This window comes from Penicillium canariense (assembly GCF_028826845.1).
Source record: "Penicillium canariense strain IBT 26290 chromosome Unknown utg000003l_segment0_segment0, whole genome shotgun sequence".
In the NCBI taxonomy this organism is placed as follows: Eukaryota; Fungi; Ascomycota; class Eurotiomycetes; order Eurotiales; family Aspergillaceae; genus Penicillium; species Penicillium canariense.
Window position 1 is genome coordinate 3,454,489 of NW_026622730.1, and position 26,758 is coordinate 3,481,246.

The 26,758-nt window shown below is 52.7% G+C and overlaps 10 protein-coding genes across 10 annotated transcripts; 2 read left to right on the plus strand and 8 right to left on the minus strand.

The window, feature by feature from the left end:
• Positions 1–274: 274 nt before the first annotated feature.
• Positions 275–3,448, minus strand: N7482_006114 (karyopherin beta; the record flags this gene model as incomplete). Its single annotated transcript, XM_056688239.1, has 9 exons — positions 275–455; positions 514–622; positions 676–916; positions 976–1,308; positions 1,358–1,574; positions 1,635–2,260; positions 2,334–3,137; positions 3,243–3,301; positions 3,409–3,448. 9 exons carry the CDS (start codon positions 3,446–3,448, stop codon positions 275–277), a joined length of 2,610 nt encoding a protein of 869 aa, XP_056543794.1.
• A 1,191-nt stretch (positions 3,449–4,639) lies between these two features.
• Positions 4,640–7,427, minus strand: N7482_006115 (uncharacterized protein; the record flags this gene model as incomplete). Its single annotated transcript, XM_056688240.1, has 5 exons — positions 4,640–5,157; positions 5,212–5,278; positions 5,331–6,074; positions 6,126–7,060; positions 7,184–7,427. The coding sequence occupies 5 exons, from the start codon at positions 7,425–7,427 to the stop codon at positions 4,640–4,642; spliced, it is 2,508 nt and encodes an 835-aa protein (XP_056543795.1).
• A 1,011-nt stretch (positions 7,428–8,438) lies between these two features.
• N7482_006116 (uncharacterized protein) lies at positions 8,439–10,415 on the minus strand (the record flags this gene model as incomplete). The annotated part of the gene is made up of 3 exons (XM_056688241.1): positions 8,439–10,055; positions 10,109–10,319; positions 10,384–10,415. 3 exons carry the CDS (start codon positions 10,413–10,415, stop codon positions 8,439–8,441), a joined length of 1,860 nt encoding a protein of 619 aa, XP_056543796.1.
• A 1,918-nt stretch (positions 10,416–12,333) lies between these two features.
• N7482_006117 (uncharacterized protein) lies at positions 12,334–13,344 on the minus strand (the record flags this gene model as incomplete). The annotated part of the gene is made up of 1 exon (XM_056688242.1): positions 12,334–13,344. One exon carries the CDS (start codon positions 13,342–13,344, stop codon positions 12,334–12,336), a length of 1,011 nt encoding a protein of 336 aa, XP_056543797.1.
• A 990-nt stretch (positions 13,345–14,334) lies between these two features.
• N7482_006118 (Zn(II)2Cys6 transcription factor) lies at positions 14,335–16,222 on the minus strand (the record flags this gene model as incomplete). The annotated part of the gene is made up of 4 exons (XM_056688243.1): positions 14,335–14,663; positions 14,744–15,221; positions 15,286–15,429; positions 15,518–16,222. The coding sequence occupies 4 exons, from the start codon at positions 16,220–16,222 to the stop codon at positions 14,335–14,337; spliced, it is 1,656 nt and encodes a 551-aa protein (XP_056543798.1).
• A 598-nt stretch (positions 16,223–16,820) lies between these two features.
• Positions 16,821–17,688, plus strand: N7482_006119 (uncharacterized protein; the record flags this gene model as incomplete). Its single annotated transcript, XM_056688244.1, has 2 exons — positions 16,821–17,098; positions 17,169–17,688. The coding sequence occupies 2 exons, from the start codon at positions 16,821–16,823 to the stop codon at positions 17,686–17,688; spliced, it is 798 nt and encodes a 265-aa protein (XP_056543799.1).
• A 510-nt stretch (positions 17,689–18,198) lies between these two features.
• N7482_006120 (uncharacterized protein) lies at positions 18,199–20,907 on the minus strand (the record flags this gene model as incomplete). Its single annotated transcript, XM_056688245.1, has 8 exons — positions 18,199–18,405; positions 18,488–19,470; positions 19,532–19,642; positions 19,697–19,846; positions 19,909–20,001; positions 20,125–20,545; positions 20,616–20,678; positions 20,833–20,907. 8 exons carry the CDS (start codon positions 20,905–20,907, stop codon positions 18,199–18,201), a joined length of 2,103 nt encoding a protein of 700 aa, XP_056543800.1.
• A 636-nt stretch (positions 20,908–21,543) lies between these two features.
• On the minus strand, positions 21,544–22,386 carry N7482_006121 (uncharacterized protein; the record flags this gene model as incomplete). The annotated part of the gene is made up of 2 exons (XM_056688246.1): positions 21,544–22,211; positions 22,269–22,386. 2 exons carry the CDS (start codon positions 22,384–22,386, stop codon positions 21,544–21,546), a joined length of 786 nt encoding a protein of 261 aa, XP_056543801.1.
• Positions 22,387–22,882: 496 nt separating this feature from the next.
• N7482_006122 (uncharacterized protein) lies at positions 22,883–23,218 on the plus strand (the record flags this gene model as incomplete). Its single annotated transcript, XM_056688247.1, has 1 exon — positions 22,883–23,218. The coding sequence occupies one exon, from the start codon at positions 22,883–22,885 to the stop codon at positions 23,216–23,218; it is 336 nt and encodes a 111-aa protein (XP_056543802.1).
• Positions 23,219–24,905: 1,687 nt separating this feature from the next.
• Positions 24,906–25,892, minus strand: N7482_006123 (MBL fold metallo-hydrolase; the record flags this gene model as incomplete). The annotated part of the gene is made up of 1 exon (XM_056688248.1): positions 24,906–25,892. One exon carries the CDS (start codon positions 25,890–25,892, stop codon positions 24,906–24,908), a length of 987 nt encoding a protein of 328 aa, XP_056543803.1.
• Between the last annotated feature and the right edge of the window lie 866 nt (positions 25,893–26,758).

Sequence of the window (26,758 nt, forward strand, 5' to 3'; positions counted from 1 at the left end):
ATGGGGTGTGTGATGATGAGGGATCGGAACCACATGGCGGGACGGGGTTCGCCGGTAATCGAAACAAATCCTTGATGTCCATCACGGTACTGAGTCCACGCGAGAAATCCAAGTGGTCTCGGACGTCCACGCATGACTGATACCCGGAGCCATGAGTATCCTCACAGTGTCCGCTCCACTTGTTCCAACAGGATTGGGGTCCTCCGGGAATGGGAGTGGAGGTGGGATAACGGTCGGCTCTATTATCGATGGGATGAAACCGGTTGACAACAATTTAAGCCATGCCAGTGCTCATGTTGATTTGACGCTTGACCTGTTCCCGGGTCCAACGAGCGGTCTCGATGGTCCGCTCGCTGTACTGGCGGGTGGTGCGGGTCTCCCGGACGAGGGTGGTGACCCAGTCGTTGCGGAAATAGCTAGCCAGCTCGCCGTTGGGGAAAGCATCAGCAAGATCACTGTGAAAACGTTAGCATCAGTATGGAGAAGAGTCAAGAAGGAACCGTGAAAACCTACCCAATCACACCCATGGAAGAGCGCATCAGGCCCTCGCTCCGGTTACCCTCCTGGGAAATGATGTGGAGCAGCTGGAAGATGGACTCAACAAAAGGCTGGACCAGGGTGACTGCAAGATTGTTAGTATAGCAAAACCAACGCTGAGCTAGCCATTCGACGTACTCTGAGAGTGGCCCTTGTAGGCAAGTAAGATGCCTCCCCAAGCGTCCATAATACCCTCCCGCAGTGAGACAATGTAGTCCACCATGTCATAGGGTAGATCAGAGCTGGTGGTGACAGAGGAGGCCTGCTGAAGGACCTGGCCAACAACAGGCAGGTATTTATCGAAATGGGGGGTTCCGATAGCCTGAGCGATATCGCCGAAAGTCTCCAAAATGGCCGGCTTGAGTTGGTTGGTAGAAGTCTTATAAAGTAAATTAGTAAACATTCACTGATACTATTGGTTTGAAATATTGCACCTACCCGGAGAATGTTGAGGAGGTGGTTCATGAAGGTATCGCAATAGGGCTGAACCTTGTCGTTCAGGGCACGAGCAATGTCGCTAACAAGGCCAATCGCCATGGAGCAGAGACCAGATTCCTCCTGGTTACCCAGGGCGCTGAACAGGAAAGGGCTGAACGTGTCCATGTAGTTGACGAACTCCTCATCCAGAGCGCTGGCAATGGAACCAACGGTGGCAAAGACGACATCAGGAACACTGGACTTGGCGCCAACGGTGGTCAGAACATTGATCAGAACCTGCATGATGCGGTCAGCCTGAGGTTTGATCTCAAGCTCAAATCGTTGAACAATAGCCTAGTAAAAGTTAGCTCTGTCTTTCATGGTAGAGTACGGAGTTATTTACCAGGATAACACTGATCAAGCTGGTTTGCATCTCCTCGAGGAGATTGCGGTCCTCAGTGCTCACAACCTGCTGTTTCATGGGAATGGTCTGCTCGAGACGTTGGATGATCAGATCAGAAAGGTTAGCAACCACGGGCAGGCTGTCATTGGCGGAGTTCATAACAAATGAGTTAAGAACTTCGTATCCGGCGGTGCGAAGCTGATTGTCAGCATCCTGTCTATTCGGGAATTAGCAAATGAGCATCAACTCATTGTGTACTCCAGCCAAAGTGACATACCTCTCAGTCACCTGCAGAAGTGATGTTACGCTCTCCTCGAAGTGCTTGGACAGAGGGTTGGTCTGAGAACCGGCATCGCCGGCAAATCGGTCGGCAACGTTCATAAGAGCCCAGCAGCAAGAGCTGGCAATCTTGGGGCTGCTGGCGAGGCCATTGAAGAGGCAAGAGATGAGGGGCTGCAGGTGAACATCGGGGTCCAGAACTTCGGGGCAGCAGTCGCACACACGACCCAGGGCGTAGGCAGTGGAGTCCCGGACCTGGACGGAGCTGTCCTCCATCATACCCAAAAGAACAGGAAGAGCTTGCTTAATCAGAGGCTCCAGCACGCGAGGCTCGGGGCCCTCCATAATACCACCAAAGGCGGCCACGGCGGCATCCCGGCGACGCCAATCCTCGCTGCGAATGTTCTCCTCAACAAAACCAACAACGGGCTGGAGAACGTCACCCTGAACGCACTGAGCGTACAGCTGAAGGGCCTGGTAAGCGGCGCGCGACACGTTGTACTCATCATCACCAGCATCCTCATCCTGGCGACACATAGCCTGCAGCAGAACAGGAATGACTTCGCGAGCAGCCACGCGAGCAAAGCCGAAGAACGGACGGGCCTCAACACCCTCCTGCTGAGCCTAGCAAAAGCAAACGATGTTAGCGGGATTCCTCTCCAGAACACAAATTCCAGTACGCGAGCAAGAAAATTACCTCTGCGTTGTCGTCCTCAATAGCAATCTCCTCTTCGCAAACAGTGCACCAGAACTCGATGGCGAGCTTTGCGACTTCCTCCTCTTCGCTCTTCATGCCCATGATGCTCAGGCCGAACAGAGCCTTCTCCATATAAAAGCGCATCTTTTCATAGTACGCACCCATGATACGGTTCAGACAGCCAAATGCACCAGCCTGCACGCGGACCTCCTCGGCCTGGGTGGCCTCGCAGACTACTTGCATGATATAGTTACGCTCTCCCTCATTGTCCATGTTCGATCGCACGAAATCGACGGCGTCACTAAGGGCAGCAATAGCAGCAAAACGGACATCCATGTTCGGCTCCTCGCGCCGAGCACCCTGCACAACAGCAGTAAGAATGGCATTGGAGTGCGCAGTCAGGCTCGCGCGCAGGTCGGGGTCTTGGGACTCGCAGATGAAGCCGATCGTGGCGAGAGACGACTGCTTCACATTATCATTTCCACTGGCCACATTCTGGACAAGGATGTTCATAAGGTCGGTCCACTCGTTGCGCGGCAGTTCGATCGCGGCAATCGAAACAATCAGAGTGGCGGCGGCATTCCCAGCTCGGGTATCGGAGTGCAAGGTCTTGAGAGCGAGCTCCTTGACCTGCGTCTTAATCTCGGGTGTGATCTGTTGAATCCATCGGGCCTGCACTTCACGAAGCTTGGCCTGGTCTCGGAAGGTAAAAGCGTTCTTCAAGGCAATACCAGCAGCGACGCGAATATGGGCAGGGCTGTCTTCGTTGGCCAGTTCCTGGCCTAGGGTGACGAGGTAGGTGGCCTAGAAAATTTACACAAAAGGTGTTAGCAGGGAGGAGGGAGGAATCTCGATTACAAGGCGAAACTCAAAAGACAGGAGAGGATGGAAAGCGGGGGGATCACATACGAAGTCAACCTCCGCTGCATGGGCGAGTTGCTGCTCAGCATTGGTACGTTCCGCCGCATCTGCGGAAGAAAGACGGTCAGCGAGGGGCCACCAACACACCAGGTGCTTTTCAACGAGACTGGAGAAGCTCTCATCTGGAGCTATCAAAGAACGAGAAAGTACATACCAGGCGACAAGGTGCTTTGCAACACCTGGCGAGCATCCATGATGTCTGCTCAGAGAAACGCAAAAAAGATGATAGATGTGGGGGAGGAAGGAGGGAGACGAGGGAGATGGAAAAAAAAAGAAAGAGGGCAGCGAAAAAGAAAGTAGCAAATCCCTCTTGACGCCGAAAGATCAACTGGAAAGGCGACAGACGCGAATCACAGTTGAAAGGCAACGCGGGCGTGGTGGCAGGAGAATCCGTGGAGTGGTTGGTGGGTGGGAGAGGACGGGGTGTTTTTGTGGATATGACGAGGCATGCACCAGGTCTTTCCGCGAAGAGTCACAGAGAGAGAAAGGTGCCTTTAGTGCACGCCCAACGGGAGAAACAGAAAAGGTTGCCGTAAAAGAAATGACACCGGAGGAGTGAAGGGTGTCTTTGGAAGATATTGGAATGGCAGGAGGCAGATTTCGCCGAAAAGAACAGGATGGGGAGTGAAGTCCAACTTGGGCGGCGCTCTGATTGGCGGCGGGGGGCCAAGGCTGCACGTGAGTGGCGGCCTCAGGCCATGATGACCTGAGTCGGCTTCACTCGAACAAAGCCATTTTTGACTTTTGAACTTTGAATTTTGGGACCTTTTTAAGTTTGACCCTTTCAATATATCCCAGATGTTGCTTAATGATCTTCTATCGCTTTTAGCCTTCCGTCCATAACCGTCTGTTCTTGCTCTTAGTCGAGGTGGAATCATCCGTTGTTTACATTGTAGAGGGGCGGTCCCCGTTTTGCCCCTCTGTTTTGCTTGTTTTGATTTTCCTTCTTGAAGAACCGCCCACACAGTCCAGCGTGTGGCCCCGGCGACAGGCTCCATTTAGCCCTGGCCACACACACATTCGCGCTACCATGAACTATTTTTTGCGGTGGGGACCGCAAACTGATGTGTCAGACAGAATCGTTCCTGCATGGAATCGCCCAGAATAGTCTGCTGGCAGGCTGCTAGCAACCCCGTAAGGGGCAGCAAAATCAAATACAAGAGAAAACGCGAGTTGTATACATAAGAAACAAGGCAAAAAAAAGCAATCATTCAGCCAAAAGGTTTCTATTATGTGACTTGTCCGTGAGGGAGTAGTACTATGTCGAATAGTAATCGTCTGATTAGAGAAGCAAAAAAACCTCCCGACCCTATCCGGGATAATGCTATTCGTAAAGTTCACCTAACGCCGAGATGACCCCTATGCAGCATATAGGATGGACCGGATCAGCCCTCAATCTCTTCATCTTCTTCCTCTTCAAATTCTTCCGTTTCCATAGCCGCATCCAAATCGAATACATCATACCGCATGGCGTCCCCATATAACACACAGATTGCCCGGCGGCCCTTCCGCCCGTTTACGTCAATCTGTAACGGATTTGCCTTCGAACCCGATGATGCAAAGGCATGTTTGACAATGTCTGTATCATAAGGCGGTTGGATATCTAGTGGGGTGGGGTGGACGGCTGGCTCAGGTGTATCAGGATGAGGACCACAGCCAATGTAGTCCAATGGCAACGGAGGGGGCCCTGCTTTTTCTGACGAGTTTTGGATTGATGCGGGCTGGAAGGGGAAGTTAAGAAGATAAGCGGATTCGCCGTCGGCGTAAAGAATCATGAGTGTGTCATCATCGACAAATTGTAGCTGGCGAACCTCACCCTTCTCGAGAGTGATAGCTGCAATAGACGTGCTACGAGTCGAGCTGACCCCGTTGATCGAGTCAAGCACAACGCGGTAAATGTAAACTGAAAAAAAGTGAGCGACCAGAAGTTTCAAATGAATCGCGAGATAGGACAAACCTAATGCCTTTGAAGTTATCGATCTTGTTGCCACGTAGATAGAGCAAGGCCGCCCCTCTTCCGCGTTCTTGAATGTAGTTAGCTTCTATCCATCGAGAGACAAGCAAACCGGAGCTCACCTCATAGCAAATCTTCAGATCAAGAACATCCTGATCGCAATCCTCATGAAGCGTGATCGGAGACCGGTGCAAAATGCCCCGCCTCTGCGTCAGTGCAATCTCCGCAAACACCCTCTCAAACTGTATCCCCAGCCTCCTTGTCAAGTCATTTAGTTTTGGCGTATCAACAGACGTTCCATCGCCGCCCTCCGCCAAAACCTGCCTCTGCTGGCTGAGCAAAGTTTTGAAGGTATCATAAAATGATCGATCGTGACCATCAGGGAGCCATTTGTCCGTGGCGGGGATAGGCATCTGTGGGACTCCGATCATGGGGAGTTGGCGGATGAAGTTGCGCAGGACACTCTTGCGCAGTGCGCCGGTGATGTACTTGACCGTGGGAGGGACATCGAAGAGGTCTCGTTTCTCGAGCAGTTCTTCCCATGTTTGAGAGAGAGGTTCGCTATTTAGGATCATGATTTCGTGACGGAGCCAGCGCGAGAAGGCGTAGAATTGATCTAGCTCTTCGTTGGCGTGGTTGAGGATGCGGTGAGCGAGAAGGTGCAGGCAGTCGAGCGTGTCGACAATGGCGTTGAGTTTGGAGGTGTCTAGGCCGAGGACATCGCTGAGTTTGTGGAATTTCGATAGGCCAACAAGTCGACTAAGAAGTACTTGACTCCTCTCAAGTGCCGGAAGCAGACACTCATGGGTTAGTCGTCGAATGGTTTCGTAGCCACCAGAGACGGCTTTATCCCATCGTTTGTGTCCCTATAAACGTGAGTTAGCTAAGGTTGCCGGCTTAATTTAGGGAAGTCTTACTCTTTCTCCAACAATATCTACCAAAAACTCCTTCATTGGCTCAAAGCAGTGGCCAGTGACAACGAGATGGTAGATAGCCGTGACAAAATCGCACTGGCACTGCTCTTGCAGGTCCTGATTGACACTTCGTATAAACCGCGCCGGTAACTCTTGCGCATTTTTCCATTCCAGTTCAATCTGCTTCTGCACTTGGCCAATATACCGCAGCAAATTCTGAAGCTGTGTCGTCTTTGACGCAAGCAGAGACAAATATCGCCCGGATTTCGTGATAAACCGCAGATCCAAGGTGACAAGGTTGTGAGGCGCCCGACATTGACCCTTGGCAGGCGATATTAGTAACGCGTGCGTTGAGCTCAAGGGATGTGATGCATGACGGAGAATACGGCACGATTCAGCGAGCCCAGCCGATTCGCCGACAGGAAACGAGCCGATCTCGAAACAGTCAAATATCCGGAGGTGGACGCTGCCATCATCAAATCCAACGAACAGCACATCCACCGAGTCGCTATTGTCCTTCGCTGCCGAATGGAAAATAGCATCAATGGAAGCCCGCGAGCTGAACAAGTCATCTTCGGCGCCCGTCGCCGGCAGGGTGCTCAGCTTGGGCAGGGAGCTTTCAATATCCAGCAACGCTAGCTCTCGCGGTAGGTCTGCCTTGAGGATAGCGGCCGCTTGGGATGGATGGATCCCCGGTTTCAGGAGGTCGTCCACAGAGATCTGACCCGCAGAGCCCTGCAGGTGCTTCTCCGCGGCTCTGCTGTCTGTAAAGTTGATGCCCCAGCCCAAGCAGGTCACCTTTGGGGACGGTTTTGGGTCAGGGCCGGGGGGTTCTTCGCTCTTCCCTTCATAAGCCGGGTAGTGGTGAACAGTCTTGCCACTGTACGCGCTGATGATACGGATAGACCCGTCGCCACAGGCTACGGCGAGCAGACGACCTAAAGATGTTGTCAGAGCCATTACCAAGCAAATGCACAAATCTAGCATCCATGCTGAAGGCTTCCATGACACGGAATAGAAAAAATGCCCTGCAAATCAGGGAAAGGAGAAGCTGCACTGACCATTTCCTTTCCATGCTAACGCCCTCACCTCTCCATCCTCTTCATCCTCGCCCAGGTAGGGATCGCCCCCGAAAGAGCCCCCAAATACACGTTGCTCATTGAGTCGGAATACATGTAGCTCATCATCATCAGTGGCTAGGGCGATCAAGTCCATCGAGGGACAGTACGCCACGGTGCTGGGTTTACACTTCGCCAACAGGGACTTTTCCCCAACAGGCGTGAGTTGCGGAGCCTGGTCGGTCATGGTGTGGATCAGACTTAAGGATGACCTTGCTTAACCCATCGTTTGCTTTGAGCAAATTGATCGGACCAGTCTCTCGTTTGGGGTTGGGGGGGAAAGGGGGGAGTTCGCGATTCCCTTGAGGTAGGTGAAATGTGATCGCGGGTGGATCGCGGGACTCACGTCGCGCGGCGTGTTTTTTGGTGGGTGCGGCTATGGATGCTTTTTCTCTTTGTTTACTCGACACCCCGACAGTAGGGCTGTCTAAGCCAAAATGGGACCTACACCATATTAGACGGTATCATTGAAAGTGAACATGTTTTTTCGTTAACACGAAGGGCCCATAACAGGTTCATTCAAGGGTTCATCTTATAATACGGTGTTTCGAATGGGGTTCTACCGCCTAGTTGGCCGCTCTTGGGAGCTTGAGGTTCTAGAAATCTCGATAAAAGCAAAGCAAGATTTTTGTTCATGTCTGGCTTGTCTTCAGAATATAAAAGATCTTACTCTCACTAATTTCACTGCCAAAGTTATAAGCGGATAGCGTAGGAATTTGAAGGACCGTTCGTTTTCCAACTGGTAAAATGTTACGTCATCAGGTGTGCTGGAGGCAGTTTCACCTCCCTCGCTTCGTCCCTGTTCTTACCTATTTCTTACCTGATTCTAATCTATCGCATAATCTACCAAACTGCACAGACGAAGAGGCTGAGATCGTGTCGATTATTGTGCAACTATAAGCTAGCTCATTGAGCTACACGGCTGCACCTAGTATAGAGCCACAGCGGTGAGAGTAGTTACGTCGGCACCAAGTCAGGATTTAACCCATGATACCAGTGGGCCTTACTGTGTTCAAGAGCTACAATTTTCCCTTTCGTATCTGATCTAAAGAAGCAGTTGTATTGCACAGCTCGTGCTAATATTCTATATGTAAATGGTACAACAATAAACCTGGCAAGCCAGTACCAGGCTATGCAAGTCACAAGCGAAAGTAAAGAAGCGAAAGTCTCCCTTTCCACCTTTCAATGATGAGGAGGGCTAGAAAGGCTCCCCATCCATCTCGGCCTGGATCATGTCCTTCAAATAACTGAGCTCATCCATCATTTCCTGCATAGTGCTCTTTCCGCGGAACGAAGCCTCGCTCGCGCGCGACAGGACACGCCGATATACCTCCTCATCGGCCTCGATGCGCTCGGCATCTGACCGGCGCTGAATCTCGGGTAGAATGATGGGTGACCCGTCTGGGCTGCGGGATAGCGAGAGGGATTCCAAGGACTCAAGGGCGCTGAACAGGGCGGCGTGGCGTTTGGGGTTGCTCTCCACTTCGTCCATTTGGTCGATGCCCAGGCCGGATTGGAGGCCAGGTGAGGAGAGGGAGACGGTAAGTTGGGGGAGGGAGATGTTAATGGCGTTCATATTCCATGGGGGAATGTCGCCGGATGCGGAGTTGGGGGAGGAGGGCTTGGAGTGCACGGTCAAATGGGGCGTGTTCGGGTCGGTGTTTGTCGCGGTGTCGTTTGCTTGCGACAGCTCTGGGGTTGTCCAGTCGTCCACGGCCGGGGATTCGTACTCGTTGGCTTTCTGGTCCAACGTGGATGCGGAGATCATCGACTCAGGCGAGTTGTCCTTCACCTCGGTGTCGGTGTCGATGTCGGTGTCGGTGCTCCATTCCGAAAAGCGGCTGCATTCGGGGCCAGCCCGTGAGTGGATGGACTCGTCTGTTGTGGTGGTCAGGCTCGAAAAGTGGCTGCGGAGAACCTGTGCGTTCATGGCTTTGTCCGTCTCGTCCATGGCGAGCACCGCCTCGTCCATGACAGAGGAAGGTGTGTTTGGCAGCGTTGGAAGCCTTTTCTCTTGAATATTACGGATCCTTGGCGTTACCTGATCAGCGGTGGTTGCTAAAGATAACGCCTCTTGATAGGCCTGCGTTTCATCCACCGTTCCTAAGGTGGGACCAGCTGCGGCGCCTCTGGAGAGGCTGGCTTTGCGGTGATGGGGGCGCGTATCCACTGTGAGAAAGTGCAATGCCGGCCCAGCTTCATTGCCATTGGCTTTCATTGCACGACGAGTTTGAATGGTGGGTGCTGCGGCGAACTCGGGCTGGTTCGCGGACGATGACACCCCACCGGCATTGAGGCTGATGCCCGGGACATTGCGGCGATCCCGCACCGTTGCATGGACCGTGTTGGATCTCGGTAATACATCAATCCACTTCGGGCTCTTCGCCTCCTGAATAGGCCGGGCAACAGGGAGGGCACGAGCTCTAGGAGGAGACACGGAGCGCGCGTCCTGTGCGTGATGGTGTCTGTGTGTAGCACTATTCGGTTGAGAGGCACTGCGATGAACCATACCGCTGACTGGGGAAGTGCTACTAGGGTTAGAAGCGCTCGGGCGTTGGGGATGAGGCACCGCGGTCTGCAGACAGGCCAAATTGGGCTTCGGCGGCTTCCGCGGGTTGATAAACTTGTCCTCCGGGTTCATTGTTCGATAGTCAGCCCTCTGCGAGCTGTTGCTGCTCGAACGTCCATGAGACCGGCTGTCAGGGAGGATGATAGGAACGTTGAGCACATTCACTGGCTGTCCTGGTAAAAGAGGACATTTGGTCGTGACGGGCTCGGCTTGACTGAAGTATTCCACACCCTCGTCCAGCAAGTACTATTCTCGCGGTCAGTCTGGTCCTTCCATAGAAAGAGAATACGATCACCCACGTAGTACCAGTAAGTTGCTCCCATCTTCAAGCCTCCTGTTCGCCATTGGGTCTTACTACCAGGAGGCCCGTCGCCCACGATATCCGTAAAAGTATGACATCCCCGCCACTGACCGGGCCCCGCGCGCCTGTCCCGCTCCATCGCATAGGCCTTCGAGAAATTGTCCCATGATCCGAGCAGCTTCACCGATCGAATCTCCGGGTTGGTCGTCCTAGAATCGGTTAGTCATTCCGCTCGAATTCGGATGACCCGTAGGTCGCAAGGTGTGTCCTCACAGTAGAAAAGTCATGAGGGTGGTCGATGTCATCGCCCAATGCAACAATCACTGGAAACAGAAAAAAGCAATTCTCAAACAGAGCAGCTGATGCGATGAAAATCTAGCAAGATGCAATACCAAAAACCCAGTCAACAATGGAAAGAGAGGATGTAAGTATACTCGTCAAACAGAAGACCAAACGAAAGTCGGTTGACACCCCCAATATAGTACAGAGAACAAACGAATGCAAATGCAAGACAAAAGGAAAGAAAATTAGATCAAGTCGAGCGCTGAGGACAGAGAAACAACAACAAAACGGCGCGGCGCAACAATCGAATATAAGGCGCCCGTCGAGAGACCAGTCCAGACGGTCAACAACAGTGTTGTTTCTATTATTACAGCCGACGCACGGCGCTGGCGCTGCAGTTCACGCTGGGCCTGTTTCAGAAGAGCCCCAAGCAAGCCTCAAGCAAGCCCCAGACCAAGGCCAATGACAGGTCTAAGAATAAGTCGTCGAGACGCGTTTCAGTCGGGCTGTCACCACCATGCCATGGCCCAAGTGGACCTGACCAGGCACGAGTGTGACAGTGGCAGACGCTCAATCTGCCCCCAGGGGGGCCGGCGAGTAACAGTGTCTGAAGTGCGAATGCTTCAGGAACCGCGGGCTAATTTCCAGGCACCCTGCCGGGCGACAAGAGCAACCAATCGGGCGGGGCGAAAGCGACGCGCCGCACGGTTCCTGCGTTAGGGCCCCGGCGCTCCGAGGGACCGGGGTGTGTTGATGGCGGTTGGTGGGCGCGGGTCTGGAACACCGCAGCTGAGATTGCAGTGTCCTTAGAGTCGGTTATGAGGAGTGGAAGGAGGAGGCGATGGAGTGGGTAGGTGCTGAAAGTCGTGAGGGGGACAGGGAGAGGAGAGGAGGCAGAGGTTTTTCTGCGTGAAGGCGATCGGCGCTGCGGGGAGTGGACGGTGATGAAGTGCAATGCCGATCCTCGGGCGAAGAGGCGTGAGCAAGCGAGTGGAGCACGGCAATAGGAATAGGGCCCGGGCTATTAGGGTTAGATGGGGCAGACGGGCAGACGGGCAGATTTGCAGATTCGCAAATTCGCAAATCAGGTAGGAATTGCAAGGCAAGGAGGGCAGCGGGGGCGCTCAGCTCGAAGGGAGGAGGTAGCAGTTGGCAGCAAAAAGTCGAGGTATAATGATGCAGTCCACAAGCATCATCGAACTTCGACCAGCCGGCGATTATCGGTGGCTTGCCAACCCCCCGGCAAAACCTGGCAGAACCATGGTTCACCCATCTAATGCAAGGTACGGAGTACAGCACAATCTAGTGGGCTGACTACAGTAGACCCCGTCCTCTGTAGGTATTGGAATTGGATATTCTCCGTCCCCGTTATGTCTCCTATTCCCATCACTTCGATCGAAAACCCCGGTTCTTACAGACGCCATTAAACGGCATTACCAATAGTGTGAGTGCGGCATGCCATGAAACACATCATATTTCCTGCGGTGATCCGCAAGCCCAGTCCTCCGCAAGGGCACATAATATTCCGCCACCGCAGCGCAGCACGTCCTCGAAAGCGCAGCTTAGCCCCTGATGCAAGTCCCGGCGTGATCGGCGCCAGCGACGCGATGGTTGGCATGATTGGCATGATTGGCTGCGTGCGGGGGAGTCTAGTTCAGCCAAGACGGCTCCACCCCGGCGGTTCTTGACTCGCGCAGATGATACGTCCGCTGCAGCGGCAGCTGTGATGAGTGCTGAGAATGGAGCGGTCCTTTGCGAGACCTACGAATCGGAGACGCAGCCATCAAAACAACGGTCGTTGATATTATTGGTCATCCTGCTAATTACCTCGTCCTCATAGATGCTACCCAAACGCCATCCCACAGAAGTGGTATCAACATCACAAGCCGACCAGCCCCAGGGGCGAACCATTAAAAAAAAAAACAAAGCAGAAGAAGACATCTAGACCCGCCTCCGATCATACTTTTTATTCACTGCCCCAAGCACACACTTCAGAATGCCCTCAGCATTCAAAGGCCCCCCAGTCCTCCCCCGCCACGGCACCGTATCCACGATATCCCTCAGCTTCTCATCCCGACACCACTTCCCCAAATCATCATCCAACTCCTGTAGATACCGCCGTACCTGCTCATCGTCCCCGATCTGGAAGAACTGAATGCCCACCTGCCACGGTAGCGCCTCGCACCCTGCGCTGTCCAGCACCTTGGCCACCTGCACGATGACACTCTCCGCGTCGTCGGTGAACTCGCCGTCCGTGATGGTGATAATGTTCACCGGCTTGATGTAGAGGGAGGCATCGGAGAGGGAGCCGTCCGGGTTGCGGGACGCCTGCATGGCCTGCACGCGGCGCAAGTATGGCGTGAGGATCTGGAGGAGTCGGCGCCCGACGGGCGTGGAGCCGCGCGGCCGCACGCTGTGGAAGATGTCGCGGACGTCGGCGGCTGTCGTGATGTTGCTGTATGCGCCAGTGGTGGCGGCCGTCGAGGCGCGCCGGTGGTTGAGGAAGTAGATGTCGATGCCATCGGCGTCGTGCTGGGTGCAGATGGGCGCGATCGCGGAGATGGCCTGCTCAGCTTCGGCCCATCGGGACCCGCTCATGCTGGAGCTGTCATCTACGAGGAAGATGGTGTCGAAGTCCTTGAGGAAGGCGAATTGAGACTCGGAGTCGGAGTCCCGTGAACGTCGGGACATCGCGGGCGCCTTGGGGTCCCGCGAGTGCGACTGGGACTCTTCATAGGTTGGGGGATCCCATGCGGCAGTTTTCTTCTTTCGAAAAGAGGAGGGACGGCATAGGTTGAAGAGGGTGCTGTTGCGCCTGCGCTCTTGCGAGGGTGTATTCCCCATTTTGGGGGTGGGTGGTGGTCGCGTGCTGGGGAAATCGGGCGTCGCCAGTCGGCTGGATGGGAAGGAGGCCCATGTCGGAGGGGGCATGGCTCGTTCGAATATCGGCATTGGACCGACGGGGCTGCAACCAGATGATGCAAAGAGTATGCAATCGATAAGATCGTCAGTGGTCTGCAAGTAGAGTTTGGTGGTCCCCGTCTCTGGCTGCTCTGGTTGTGCTAAGCCTAGGGGCCATCTCTGGACCTGGTAAGCGCCTCACATTTATATCTTTCAAACGTGGGGCATTGCATGATCCTGTCAAGTGTCAAGTGTTCCGGTCTCGGGCGGCTTGGCCTCGTAGGGCAGAAATTGAAACGCAAGGCTTACTCAAGGCGTTTGGAGACGGCACGCCACAGCCTCCGCCAGCCAGGGGCCTGGCCATTCCGGAGCCTTGTGTCGATGGAACCCATGGAAGGAATGCAAAAGGCCAAGAGAGGCCATATGCGGGGTCAATGGAAACATCAAAGGCCAAGGCGGATTTTCTGATCGGTCATACATTGACGCCCGCGCGGCTGGGCCGTGCTACAAAGAGCGTCCGGCAACGGAGATGCGGCTCATCATTGTGCGCGGACGCACTACACGGCACACAAAGCGATATGGCTTGTACAGCCCGCTCTTTAGTCTAATAAAAACGGCACCTGGGTCAGTCATACTGTGGGCGTTCGGAGTCTACCGAAGCCCGGGTCCATCGGTTTGGTGAATTTGGTGATTGGTGGGTTGCAATGCGTAGCCGCAGCCGCAGGGCTGAGCTTTCAGCATAGCCTCGCTCCCCCAAAGGCAGAAAAGAGCAACAGGAGCTACAGCGGCATGGGCGAATCGCAGTGAATCCTGGCTGTGCCAAGATGTCAATCGCAGATAAAATCATCAACTCATTCCAACCACCCTATCGGAATCAAACGAATCGCTCCCGAGGTAGAATGTATCAGGATCATATGGCCCAAGCGCCACTCTGCCTTACATTCCAGGTTCCCGCCCTTGCGCTCGACCGCACAGGATATACATGTCACTTATTAGATACACTTTATGAAAGTAAATGACGCGAAAGCAGCACGCCCAGGCTCAGAAGATCACATCAGCCGACGTCGGGATCTGGGTGAAGTGGAGGTCAGGGAGCGCCTCAGGTGAGGCATACTCGTCCGCGACATACTCTTCTGCCACGGTGCGTTCCCCTTCCACAAGAGGGATGCCTGGGTCAACAGCCACGATATCCATCACGGCGAGCGCCTGGTCCAGTCCATAGCTGTGGCCGACCATCTTCAAACATTGAATGACCCATCGGCGCAACGGATGATGGGGATTCTCGACGATCCCCGCCAGGAACAAGGGCCAGAGCAGCATAATGCCCCCCACGTAGCTCTCCGGAGGGGGAAGTTGGGTGAAGCGTTTTGCTGATGCGCGCCCAGGTGGTAGGGCACGCTGCGGCAGATATCGACGGCCAGGCGCCGGGTATTGGCCCAGACGGCCTTACAGTGCTGCCGGAACTCGTCGGACAGTAACCGGATGGAGGACGAGTCCGAAAGCTTCTTCATACGAGACAGAATGATTTCGCTGACGAGGATGCGCGCGCAGCGGTACTGGTTCCACGTGTTGCAGACCCAAAGGCTGGGGTACTCGTGATATTGGTCGTCGTACAGGGCCAGCCCACGGCAACGCTCTTGGAACAGAAAATCATGAGGGGACTTAGTGTGAGTTTCATAGGTGAAATCGGGCGGCAGCGCGGCGAGCCAGGCAACCAGCTCCGCCTCGATACTGGAGGCCATGGATATGATCTCCCGATGATCGGTCAGAATTTTCTCGTGAATGTCCGCGCGAAGGTTGGAAAGTCGGCCGATGATCATGATCAACCGGTTGCTGTGTGCTTCGCCCGGCCGGAGAAACATGGCGTACTTGGTACACTCGAGTAAAGACTGCGGCACGCGAGCATCTCGTTGGATACAGCTGATGACCTGTGTGAGGGTTAGCTGTGGGCTCTTACAACAGCACCATCAGAGTATGGAAAGAGAAACGCACAATCTGATATCGGAGGTGCAGAAACAGACGAAGCCCAATTTCTGTTTTCAACTGCTCGGTTCCCCGCAAATCCAGGAGCGCCGTGGCACCAGTAATATGGTTTGTCCATTGGTCAATATCCCGCGGGGCTCGCGAAGTCACAACCTATGCAGAGACAGTGGCGTCAGACCCTGCAATCCTTCAAACTCTTTCATGATGGGCCGGGCGCGATAGCGCGAGAGGATGTTCTTACTTCATAAACGGCAAGCAATACGACCGCCCCCAATGCGTGATTAGACTTGGCCTCTTCCACATCGGCCAGGGCCGTGTTGAGTAGGTTAAGCGCGGATACATATTCCTTTTGTGCCGCCTCTTTTAGTGAGGTCATTTTCCGAACACGGCATAGCATGGCCGATGACACGGCGATTACACTGGATTGCATCGCTCGTTGGCTAGCTGTCGCCCCCGGCTCAGCCAGAAACTGGGTGACAAAGTCCCCCATCCAAAGGCTACCAGGGATGGCATTGCCTCGCAAGAAATAGCAGATCACCTCTTGTTTAGATGTGTGGGGTAGCGGTTGGACCTCGAGCGGCATTTGCGAGAGGCGCTGCATGGTATAGTCCAGCTGTGGATCCGCGAGGTTGAAGTATTGTGCCGGCTCCACCGCCGCCAGGGTCGTCAGATTCCCACCTGGGGATGCAATGCGAGGCAATCGGGCTGGTGACCGCTTCTGTCTAGACCGCGTTGAAGAATCAGAGCTAGAAGAGGAGCTAGCCACTGCCTTGCGCACAACTGATTTGCTTTCGTCGCGAAACATTAATGATAGCTGATCCCGGTATCCGGGGCAGTCCCGCTTGGCCCGGACGCATTGTGAACAGGCGGGTCGGGCTTGATCGCATCGGATCTTCCTGGTGCGACACTGGCCGCAGCCTTTGCTGGGCTTGCCACAATAGACCATGGCGTGCAGAATACTTTCAAGAGCCTGTGGACTCTCTGTAGCTTGGGTTCTCCCTAGACCTTGTACATAAAGTGTAGCCTGTGTAAGCTGACGGAGGAGGCTTGAGTAATAAGGTCGGCGTTGCCGAGCGGGCGGCGCACGCCCAATCAGGTAATAACTAAGACGCTAGGCTCAATTTGGTATGCATTGCGATCGGATCGGCAGAAGCTTGTCTGCCACGAGCCACTTTGATGGCTAGCTTGGGGCTGAAGGGGGTTTGGATGGGTTTGGATGGGTCGTACCGTGGAGTTAGGGCTGGTGCCTGTCTGGTTTTTCTTCCGCGCAGTCAAGCCACACTCTAGAAGACGGGTTCAAATTCGTACTGCAGTGGCTTTCGAGCAAAGAACCCTACTGTAAATCTCTGGGGGTAGCGTCAGCATAGCCTCACAGAACATTGATCCAAAACAGCATGCAAGATGTCGAGACCACACTATATAGATGGTCGGACACGCTCAAGAAGTTGGACATTCTCAATCCCAACCATCTCATTCCACTTTAACTCAGTATAAGACTACCCCGGTGCCTATACCCGACGGAACGAGATCACAATACTTCAACAATGGCCGTCACCTACCGCCATGGCATCTCCATTCTGGAATTGATCATCTACCTTCCCTCCCTCTTCCTCTCCATCTTCCTCGTCATTCGCCATGGCCTACGCACAAACAGCGGATTCCTCTTCCTGACAACCTTCACCCTGACCCGTATCGTGGGCGCATGCTGCGACCTTGCGACTATCAACAATTTCACCGTCGGACTATACGTTGCAGCCGCGATCTGTAGCTCCATTGGCCTATCGCCATTGATGCTTGCCTGTACCGGTCTCCTGTCCCGCGCGTCAGTCCTGCCTGCCCCCACAAAAAATCGCAATTTCCGAATCCTAATATACTGACAATTTCATGAGCAGCGACATGTCCATTGAAAAGACCTCCGGCCGCACGGCACTCCCGCGCATTACCTTCCCATTCTTCCGCATACTCACCGTCGTCGCCATGATCCTTAGCATCGTCGGCATCACGGCCAACATGTCCGCGGAGGGCCTCCAGCACCCCGACATCAAAGTCAAGATCGGCATGATCCTGTACGTTGTCTGCTGGGTGGTGATGCTTGCTTTACTGGCTGTCTTGGCCATGCACCGTGGCTCTATCGAGCGCGGTGAGAAGCCCACGCTACTGGCAGTGGCCCTGTCCAGCCCGTTCATTTTGGTGCGCCTGCTGTACGCATTCTTCGTCTGGTTCTTGCACAACTCGGAGTTTAGCATGCTCGATGGCAATGTGACCATTCAGTTGGTGATGGTGGTGCTTGAGGAGTTTGCTGTCGTGGCTATTTGTCTCACTGTTGGGATGACGCTACGTGTTCGGGGCCATGAATCTCGGCGTGGAGAGGAAGAAGTTATGCCAGCTTATTCTTCGAGCAAGCCTAGGTGATGTTGATCAAAAGGAGAGAAAATATTTTCTGGCCTCAAACCGTCCTAGATAATGAGGGGTTTGCAATCTTTGTCCTCCGATGGCTTTTTTGATAGACTTTTGCTTTGCATGGCTGGCTGGCGCGTGAGATTTTGAGCACATAAATAGAGCTGCATTTGTCAAGCGTATATACAATCAACATTATCGTTCTAACATCTCCGTGTGAACTAGTTTAAGAGGCAACCCTAGTATTTTACCCTGTGATGTATGAGGTGCACTACTGGGACCTTTAATTTAATGTCGGATGAAAGCAATAAAGACATGGTGCCTCCATACACGTACAATATTTTACATCAACTAGGGGGATTCTCCCGGATTCCAGCTTGAACAAGCAGCAACAGCACCATGAAGACAAGAAAAAACAACCAACGGGAGGTTTGAAACCATCTCCCGCACACCACGCCCCCTCTTCGTGCCGCCCATTTTCTTCCTCCTCTTCCTCTCCAATGGATACATGAGGTTACCACCCGGCTACCAGTCCAGGACGACCCTATCAGTCGGTACGTCCGCGTCGAAAAGGGTATCATCCCTCTCATAGACGGCGAGAGTCTGTAGACACGCCGCGATGCGACGCACCGAAGACTCTGCGCGCATCAGCGAGAGTTGACTCTCCTGCTCGGTGATGCAGTCCTGGCGACTTTTGAGATCGGCGCGGAGGGAGGTCAGGCGAATAAAATCCTATAGCCATATTAAAAGATCATTCGTTAGCTTACGCTCATCTGAAATTATGGCACCGAGATGACAGTGAGGTTAAACTTACTCCGTACCATTTCTTCCGCTGCCGGCGGTCGTCTTCATGGACCAGCCGTCTTCCGATAACATTGATGCACTGGGTGAGATCGTCCAGTGTGTTTGTAATTTTGTTCTGCAGCTCAGATTGCTGAGTACTCTGCGGCTCGCTCTGCGGCTCACTCTGCGGCTCACTCTGCGGCTGGGCACTTTCCGGACGTCCTGCAGGGAGTGAGACAGGTGCCACGGGACTCGCAGGGGATGGGGACGGGGGCGAGACCGGCTGGGGGTGCGAGGACTCCGATTGCAGTCTCGGGCTGGCGATTTGGTAGCCTGCACCCCGAGGCTTGGTCCGTCCTCCCCGTGAGAAAACAGTGCGCAGGCTCTCCAGCATGCGAGCCATGCGTGGTGGCTCTCGCACCCTCACAACGTTGGTGTAGATCACCATGCCTTCCATCGACGGGTGTCGCCTGATTATATTGTCGATGTTGAAAGCTTCGGTAGACAATAAAAGTGGCGCAGAAGGGCCTGTAATGAGCTGTGGAGAGGACGAGTGCAGTGGAAATGGGACAGGCTTCCGGGGAATCCTGTGACTCGGCGTGTCACTCTCTACAGGCGATAAAGGCAATGGCGAAACCTGATCACCACTAATCTCGTCCATGATATCTCCTTCTGCGTTAGGTGACATGAGAAGATCATCCCTGTAGCGCTCCTGTGGCGTTTGATCTTCAGTGGATGTTAGATTCGTGGAGGCAGCAGGGCTTGTCTGCACGCCACGAGCGATGACAGTCACATTCGAGGCACGGAGAATGAGCGCGGGAATGGTGGATCTAATCTCAAGGGAGCTCGAAGTATCAGAACGAGAAGCCGCTGATCCTCGATCTTCGGAGTTGATACCGAGATCAGGAGTGGTGAGGAAAACCATGCCTAGGGGACGAGGGATTCGAGACACATTCCTGCGGCGACGAAACGGTGGCGGTGAATCAGATGGCTGAGTGCCACCGGTTGGTTGAGCTACAAAATTCAAGTCAGCCTAGGTTCATTTATACCTTTGTAAACATGCGAGAATACATACTGTCCGTTTCGCGCTGATCCACATGTTGGATTATGCTCGAAGGCATTGCAAGCCGAGGAAGGTTCTCGGGGGTGTGCGCCAACGAGCTAGGGACTTGAGACAACGCAGCTTCTGCTTCACTTATTAACTTAAGTCCAGATAGCACAGGAGGCAATTGCTGCTCACTTTTCTCTTCGGACTGCTCCAAAGTGCTTCCTTGGTCTCCTACGAGTGGGTGTCGGTAGGTGGGCATCTCCAGCAGAGAATACGGGTCGGGGATGCTCGCAAAGCTGGAAGTGCTGGCACGAGTCTCAGAGCTGTGAGACAACGCAGCTTCTATTAAATATTAGCTAGATAAATCTGCCTGTCAAGTTCAGATAAGAGCTGTCAAATCGGACCATTTCTTTCCGTCTGCTCCGAAGTGTAGCTCTGTTCCCGGATGGAGAGGGTCAGGCCCTGAGGGCTCACTTGAGACAGTTGAGCCACGGCACCTGAATTCGAGTCAGCAGTACTCGCTGGACAAAATGTGGGAACATCACGTACATGATCGAAGATTTGATCGACCAGTGAACTTATTGTCCCGGGCTAACGGTGGGTGAGAAGGTATTACTTACTTCCTTGACTTCCTTGGGCCGGTTGAGCAGATTGACTCTGCTGCGTGGGCTGACTCTGCTGACTCTGCTGGGAGGTTCCAACAGGGATTCGCGCTGCGGTAGAGAAATCGGCGTATGTGAAGTTCTCACTTTGGGAGGGAAACAAAGATGTCGACGGGGTCGAGTCACCGGTGGGGGCCACGGTGCTGTTGATGTTGTTGTCTTTATGAGACTCGGCAACTGAGCGGCACTGGGACCCAAATACACCCACGCTACATGCCGACTCCTCGGCGTCCTTCCAACTGCTAGGGCTGCTGGCATCAACAGAGGGACCAGGCCTGTCGTCCTCTCCCCATGTCATCACTCCGGACGAGCTCTTCGTTGCGCAGCTCGATACATTGTGCAGGTAGACGGGCCCCTCAACGTCCTGGGTCTGTGCTTTCTTGCGTTTGGAATATGTTAGTACACAATGTATTGCTCACCCATTCTGATCAGAAGAGGAACTAACGTACCCAGGACACAAGCCGACGAACCACTCGCTTCACGGCATCCTTGATGCCGAAGCCTGACTTGTCCTATCAAATTCAAACAAATCAGTCTTTGAAATCAAAAAAAATCAAAGGAAATCGACCTCAGAGTGATAGTAAATGCTGTCATATCCGACATGAAGTATCTTTACGTATGGATGGAAACCTGCATACACACGCTAAGATATTGAGAGAAACTTACCTTCTCCATGGACTGTGAGCCAGTGGAAGGGGGCTTGCTGCCCTTGGCCGACCACAGCTGGTGAAGTCCCTTCATCGCTGTTATGAAGTTGCGTCAGTCCTCATGTGCGAAATTGATCTCCAGATCAGATTCTGCAGTCATTTGGGGCTCTGACAGCTTCAAATCAGTTACCAGGCGAGAAAGAAACATACAGACAAAGGAGACAAAGGATTCTGATGCTGTGTGGAGGTGGGGGAAGAGGAAAGCGAAAAGGCGCTACCCGAAGCTACTCAGACGCGCCTTCGACAGCAACAAGAGACCCAGTCTCCTCAAGACACAATGTCGATTCCATGATAGAGGCCAACTTTCCGGCAGCGAGCTCTATATTCTTTCTACTACACAAAGAAAGTCCAACGAACATATCGAAAACACCACAATGGGATGTCTCCAGTGCCCATTCTGCCATGACTATTTTCCATAGAACTCGACAATATCCCGTCTCTCATTGGGCATGATGCGGATATCTCGGGTTGGCTTAGATGGAGAAGATGCCCGAAGTATAAGCGGCGCCGACGTGAACTTCAATGTCACGCAGGCCAAAGATATGTTGAGGGTCGTGGAAAGAAAGGCGTCGCCTCAGAAAGCAGGAGTTGACGCGAACAAAAACTTTTTGGTTTCAGGTCCTACCTCTCACTAAGCCATAGATTACATCCTCAAGACCACGCGGGTCTATCACACCCGTTTCGGTGGCTCGGCGTCCCCCTGGCGTCCCCTCTTCCTCTTTCCCGAAGCTGGCCCACTTGCATGCACACTCTCCCGCACAAGGCCACCAGTTCCGTCATCATGCCATTCACTAATCTCCCATTCGATAGAGGTCGATTGGTCTTCACTAACACCCATACCCCGCCGTGCACGCATCAAGCGACCCAGGCGACTTCCTTCGATCATCTCCTCAAACCACGGGATACCACCCGCAGTACCACGCCGGAAGCTCCGTGAGATATTTGAGTCACGGTTAGATGGAACAACTATGCCAGATGCTGCGAGCTCTGACCCAGGTGCAAGGACAGAGGAAATCGCACGTTCGGCCTTGGAGTCCTCTTCATCAGAGTCCTCCGGGAGCAGCTCCAGGTCTTCTAGGGCACGCTGATCCTCGCCGAACAAACTGCCGATTGTCACCGACATAAAGTTAGCTTCATCACTGGGCTCTTCAGTCCAGAATGTCAATGGGGTCCCACAGAATCCGCAGAAAACGCGCCGAGTCTGGGGCGCATGGCGGGGCGTGAATGTGCGACGGATAGAAGAGTGAGTTTCGTCTGGAAAGAACGATTGAGTGTGCGACTGATACCATTCTAGAGGCACTCGCAGCCATGCCGTGAGAGGTGTTCCATGAAATCGTCCTAAAATCACCATCAGTAAGACTCATCGGAGCTAAGGGTCCAACTATATTCACGAACGGTTGTCTCGGCTGGTGTCAAAATAGATCTGAGCGTGATCGGTCACGTCGTCGGGGATCTGGATCATGTACTCATTACGACCACATGAGCATGATCCATGCAAAGGGTCGTGGGCCATGGTGGTTCGGGGTACAACGATGAGAGCTACAGGGCTTGAGGTCGGTGGGAAGGGCGAGGGTTGGTTGGGGTTCAGCGGCGGTCAAAGAAATGGATTTTTCCTGGCTAGGGTTGAAATTGAGGAGATTTACCCTGAGAATGAGGAAATTCCACTAATCCTCAGTTTGACGAGAGGAAAAAAAGAACAAACGTAAAGCAGCAGCGTGTGCATGGTGGAGCACTTCTATGACGTTTGAAGTACGCCAAGCCCAGGTTTCCGACTCGCTTTCTCCGCATTGGCTTATCGGTCCTATCGGTTTCCTTCCTCTCCAACCCTCTCCGGCCATTCTTTTGGACCTCCGCACTGTCGCTTTCGATCACGTCTGCATCTACGCCTGGGATCTAAGCACGATACAAAAAGGCACCACTGGCACCGACGATTTCCTGCGCTCTGCGCGATCCCCCACCGCACTCCCTTTTCCTCCCATTCGTTCCCAGACTCCCAACCCCAGTGCACGATGAACACCGACGGCGACGACGACCGGTCATCATCGACCCCAACTGCCGCATCTAAGTCGGTGTCTGGCCAGGACAAAGAGAAGCCTCGCCTGACTGACCAGGAGAAGAAGAACAACCACATCGCTTCGGAGCAGAAGCGGCGGGCCGCCATTCGGGAGGGATTTGATCGTCTCACAGAATTGGTGCCTGGGCTGGAGGGACAAGGCCGCAGCGAAAGCATCGTCCTACAAAAGACGGTCGATTTCATCCACCTAAAATTGCAGGAGCGGCGAAGTCTGATCGCAGAGATTGAAAGCAAAGGCGGCCGTGTGGACGAGTCCTTCCGGCCGTCATAACATGCTGCATTGCCTTTCTTTGGCCCTTTTGCGTGACCATCACCATTTGCAACCTCCCTTATACCTGCAATTTCCCCGTTCTGATGGCTTGCGGTACCCCATGGGGTGGACCGAGGTTCCGAGGCAGCGGCTCCTATCCACCACACGAAAATGAATCATGCATCCGCTACGAGTCTCCTTCCACCGTCCTTCTCATCGCCAGCATATATTCTGATCTCTATGCGAATGATTGGGTCGCTTTCATGGTGTCCCCTGTCCGATACGTTTCCAGTCTGATCTATTCTTTGCTGCTTTCTTACTACGCACATGCCCGATCTCCCCGATGCCCGCGGCTGTATTCCCCATCCCCGCAGCCGTCTTTCCGGGGGACAAGGTTCCAATATTTTAATGGGTCTCTTGTCTTCACATGCTGCCGTCTTCTTTGTACATCTTAGCCTTTCCGCTGTTTTAGGGTTGTTTCGGGAAACCAGAATGTATGCTACGGACTCTGGCTACGGAGTCACTGGGGCGTTATGTGTACTGGTCGGCTATTTTCAATTGACTGAATCTCATTCATCACGCTTTGATTTCATTCCTTTCCCCCGCATTCAGGGGCGCTTGGGTGCAGCCTTTTCAGCCGAAGACCCATCTTTCAGTCACGTCACGTGTTGTAATTGGGCTAAGGCGCTGCTGATTGGAGGCTGAGGTGCGGGGTGGAACAGCAAGCTACAGTACAGTACTGTAGTGGTCAAGATAGGGGCTAGTAGAAAGTGGAGAATCTTTTTTTATCCAGAAAGAGAAGGCCTGCAGCATTCAGTGCCAGGTCTGCAGGCAGACTTCCTCCAAACCACCAAGGCCCCTGCGTACGTGATGCCCAGCCTACCGCTTTCTCGGACCCTTATCGCCACGACCGCTCTCCATAGTGGCTTTTACTACATCTCTTACTAACGAATATCTTTTCGTCTAGTCTCCTCGAGCACGCCTCCAACAAGCACGATAAGGGCCTCGCCGACTGCTTCCCCGGCGTTAGCGCATAAGATACCCAGCCCAGTGGATCGAAGACGAGTCTCTTTACGATATTAAGGGTTAGAATGGCTTAAGGAGTTTTGATAGAAAGCGAAACTGTCTGGGAAATACATTTGGGACTGCGGATATGCACCGTAGGCAACTACAAAGACGCGTAGTGTGGTATAGAGTAGATTTGGGGTTGGTGTGATTGCCTGTGATGAAGTTCTACGTATTCGAGTCACACATATTGTTTTGCTCTCCCATAAATGCTCACCAATTATTCTGCAGCTTTATAACGAGGGGACGAAGTTGGTCAGTCTGGTAAATTTGGACGTTTCTTGCTCAGCCACTTTATTGCGCTGTAAGTTTTCATCGTTGACGACCAGATCTGTGGCTACTCCCCCTCCTCCTCCAAAAGACAGGCCTTCACTGCAAATCACCTTGGGGGTTTTTTCTATGATTGAATGGATTTAACATTCCTTCCAGTTGCCTTTAAAACTCTTCGTTGGAATTGGCCCCTACAGCGCATCTAGTGATGATCCTTGAACCCACACTGGATCTGACGTGACCCACTGATTGATTTACCTACTCCACATCTGGCAGATGATCTTCTTTTCAAATCTGAGTATTAATATCCAAGGCGCACATATAAAATGTCTTTAAATACAAATTGTCAGTTCTGGTTGGAATTGGTGCTGTGCTATGCTTGCTCTAAGGCCTTTGTATTGCTGCCAAAATCGCCGAGAAAGCTCCAGTGTAGTTTATCCTTCATTCCTTTAGCTTTCCAATTGTTGACATTTGCCGGGAATAAATCAATCTTCCCAGTTAAGGATGCGTCATGTCCGATAATCACCAACACATTGTTATTACCATCAAACCTGCACAATTTTTGTATGGAATGTTTTGCAGCAGCTTCGTCCACGGTGGCATCTGCTGGCATTTCATAAACCGGTTGATCAAAGCATTTTTGCGGGTGGATATCAAGATAAAATGCTGCGGGACAGCTTGCCACACTTGAACAATTTTCAAAATTGAGGGGTTCGTGTTTGCTCGGTCGAAACGTTCCTGGATAATGACAAATATCGCCAGCCAAGAAAACAAATGTGTCTCTTTGGGGAAATGTCGAAGAACATCCAGACGCGGAGTTCGCTCCTGAGGTGACCCTTGCCAATGCTGCGAGATGCCCGACTGTATGACCAGGGGCATCAAGAAGAAAGAAGCTTCCATCCCCAAAATAGTCAACCGCTCGAAATCCACCAATAGTCTGAACATTGGGGCCTTCCTGGAATGATATTTCTCGTATATTACGCCCTGTCCAATCTGCATCAATGAGAGACGAGCCAGGATTGATCGGCCATCCTGGCAGATGCGTAGCCTTGAAGTCCGGCCTGACAATGATATGTGTCGTTCTAGGAAATTGGCTCAGATCGCCTAGGTGGTCGAAGTGGTGGTGGCTAAGAACAACGGCCTCGATATCCTCCGGCGATACGTCATGCTCGATAAGAATATCTGAAACGTTCTTGTCAACTCTCAAATCCCATCCTGAATCGGAGAAAAACTTCTGCACTGTTGGCGGCAGTGCCGAAAGGTCCTTTCGCAGGCCGAGATCGAAAAGAAGTTTGCGTTTGGTTGCAGTGTGTTCAATTAAAAATGATAATGATGGAATGTGCAAGGTTTCATGGTGCATGATTGACGGTGTGAGCAGATGAGAGCAGGGGAGACTCATGCGTGTACTTGGTTTTCCTTTTTAGCAATAGGCAATGGATACTGCTTGAATTTCGGCTGCAAGGTCTCCCGCGGGGACCCCGCATACCTGTCAATCACAGATACATTCACAGTTGTCGAGCCATTCGGTATTTGCAAACTCGGAGGCTCTTGTAGGTTCGTCATCTTTCTTGGTAGGTGAGTAACGCTGCTCTACCTGGCTGATCAAACTTAACAACTATCAGAGACATGAAGCGGATTTGTTTGTGACTCACTTGTGGGTACGACGCTAACGTATTTTACTAGCGAGCTGCGCACACGGGCGAGCCGCGCAGCCCAGAACACATAGTAAAAGCGATAAATTACAACATGATTTTAGGCTAGTAGAATACTAGTATAGTAAGTACTAATAGGCGATATAATCGCTAGTAGGCTTACTAAATACCTACCTAGATAGAAATACGCTAATTTCGTACGCTTAATAGGTATAGAAGATATTAAGAGACTATTAGAAGAGGTATACGTCTAGGCGAGCTAGACTATATATAGATTAGATAAAAGGTAGCTACTTACTAAAAGAGTATATCAAAATATGTAGAGTAGTAACTTGCTACTAAGAACGGGCTTATTTATCAAGTGCCTACGTTTCTTATATTTTTGTATATAATTCTAGCTTACAGAGAAACTCAGGCTTTATAACAGCCGAGTATCGGCTGTACGGACAGAAATACGTCTATACAGCCAGGGGATAGCCATTCAACAGGCCATCCCCCTGATTTTCTAATATTATCATCAATCTGATCAATTATATCATCCCATTGGACATCTCCCATACTAGCCTATACCAAT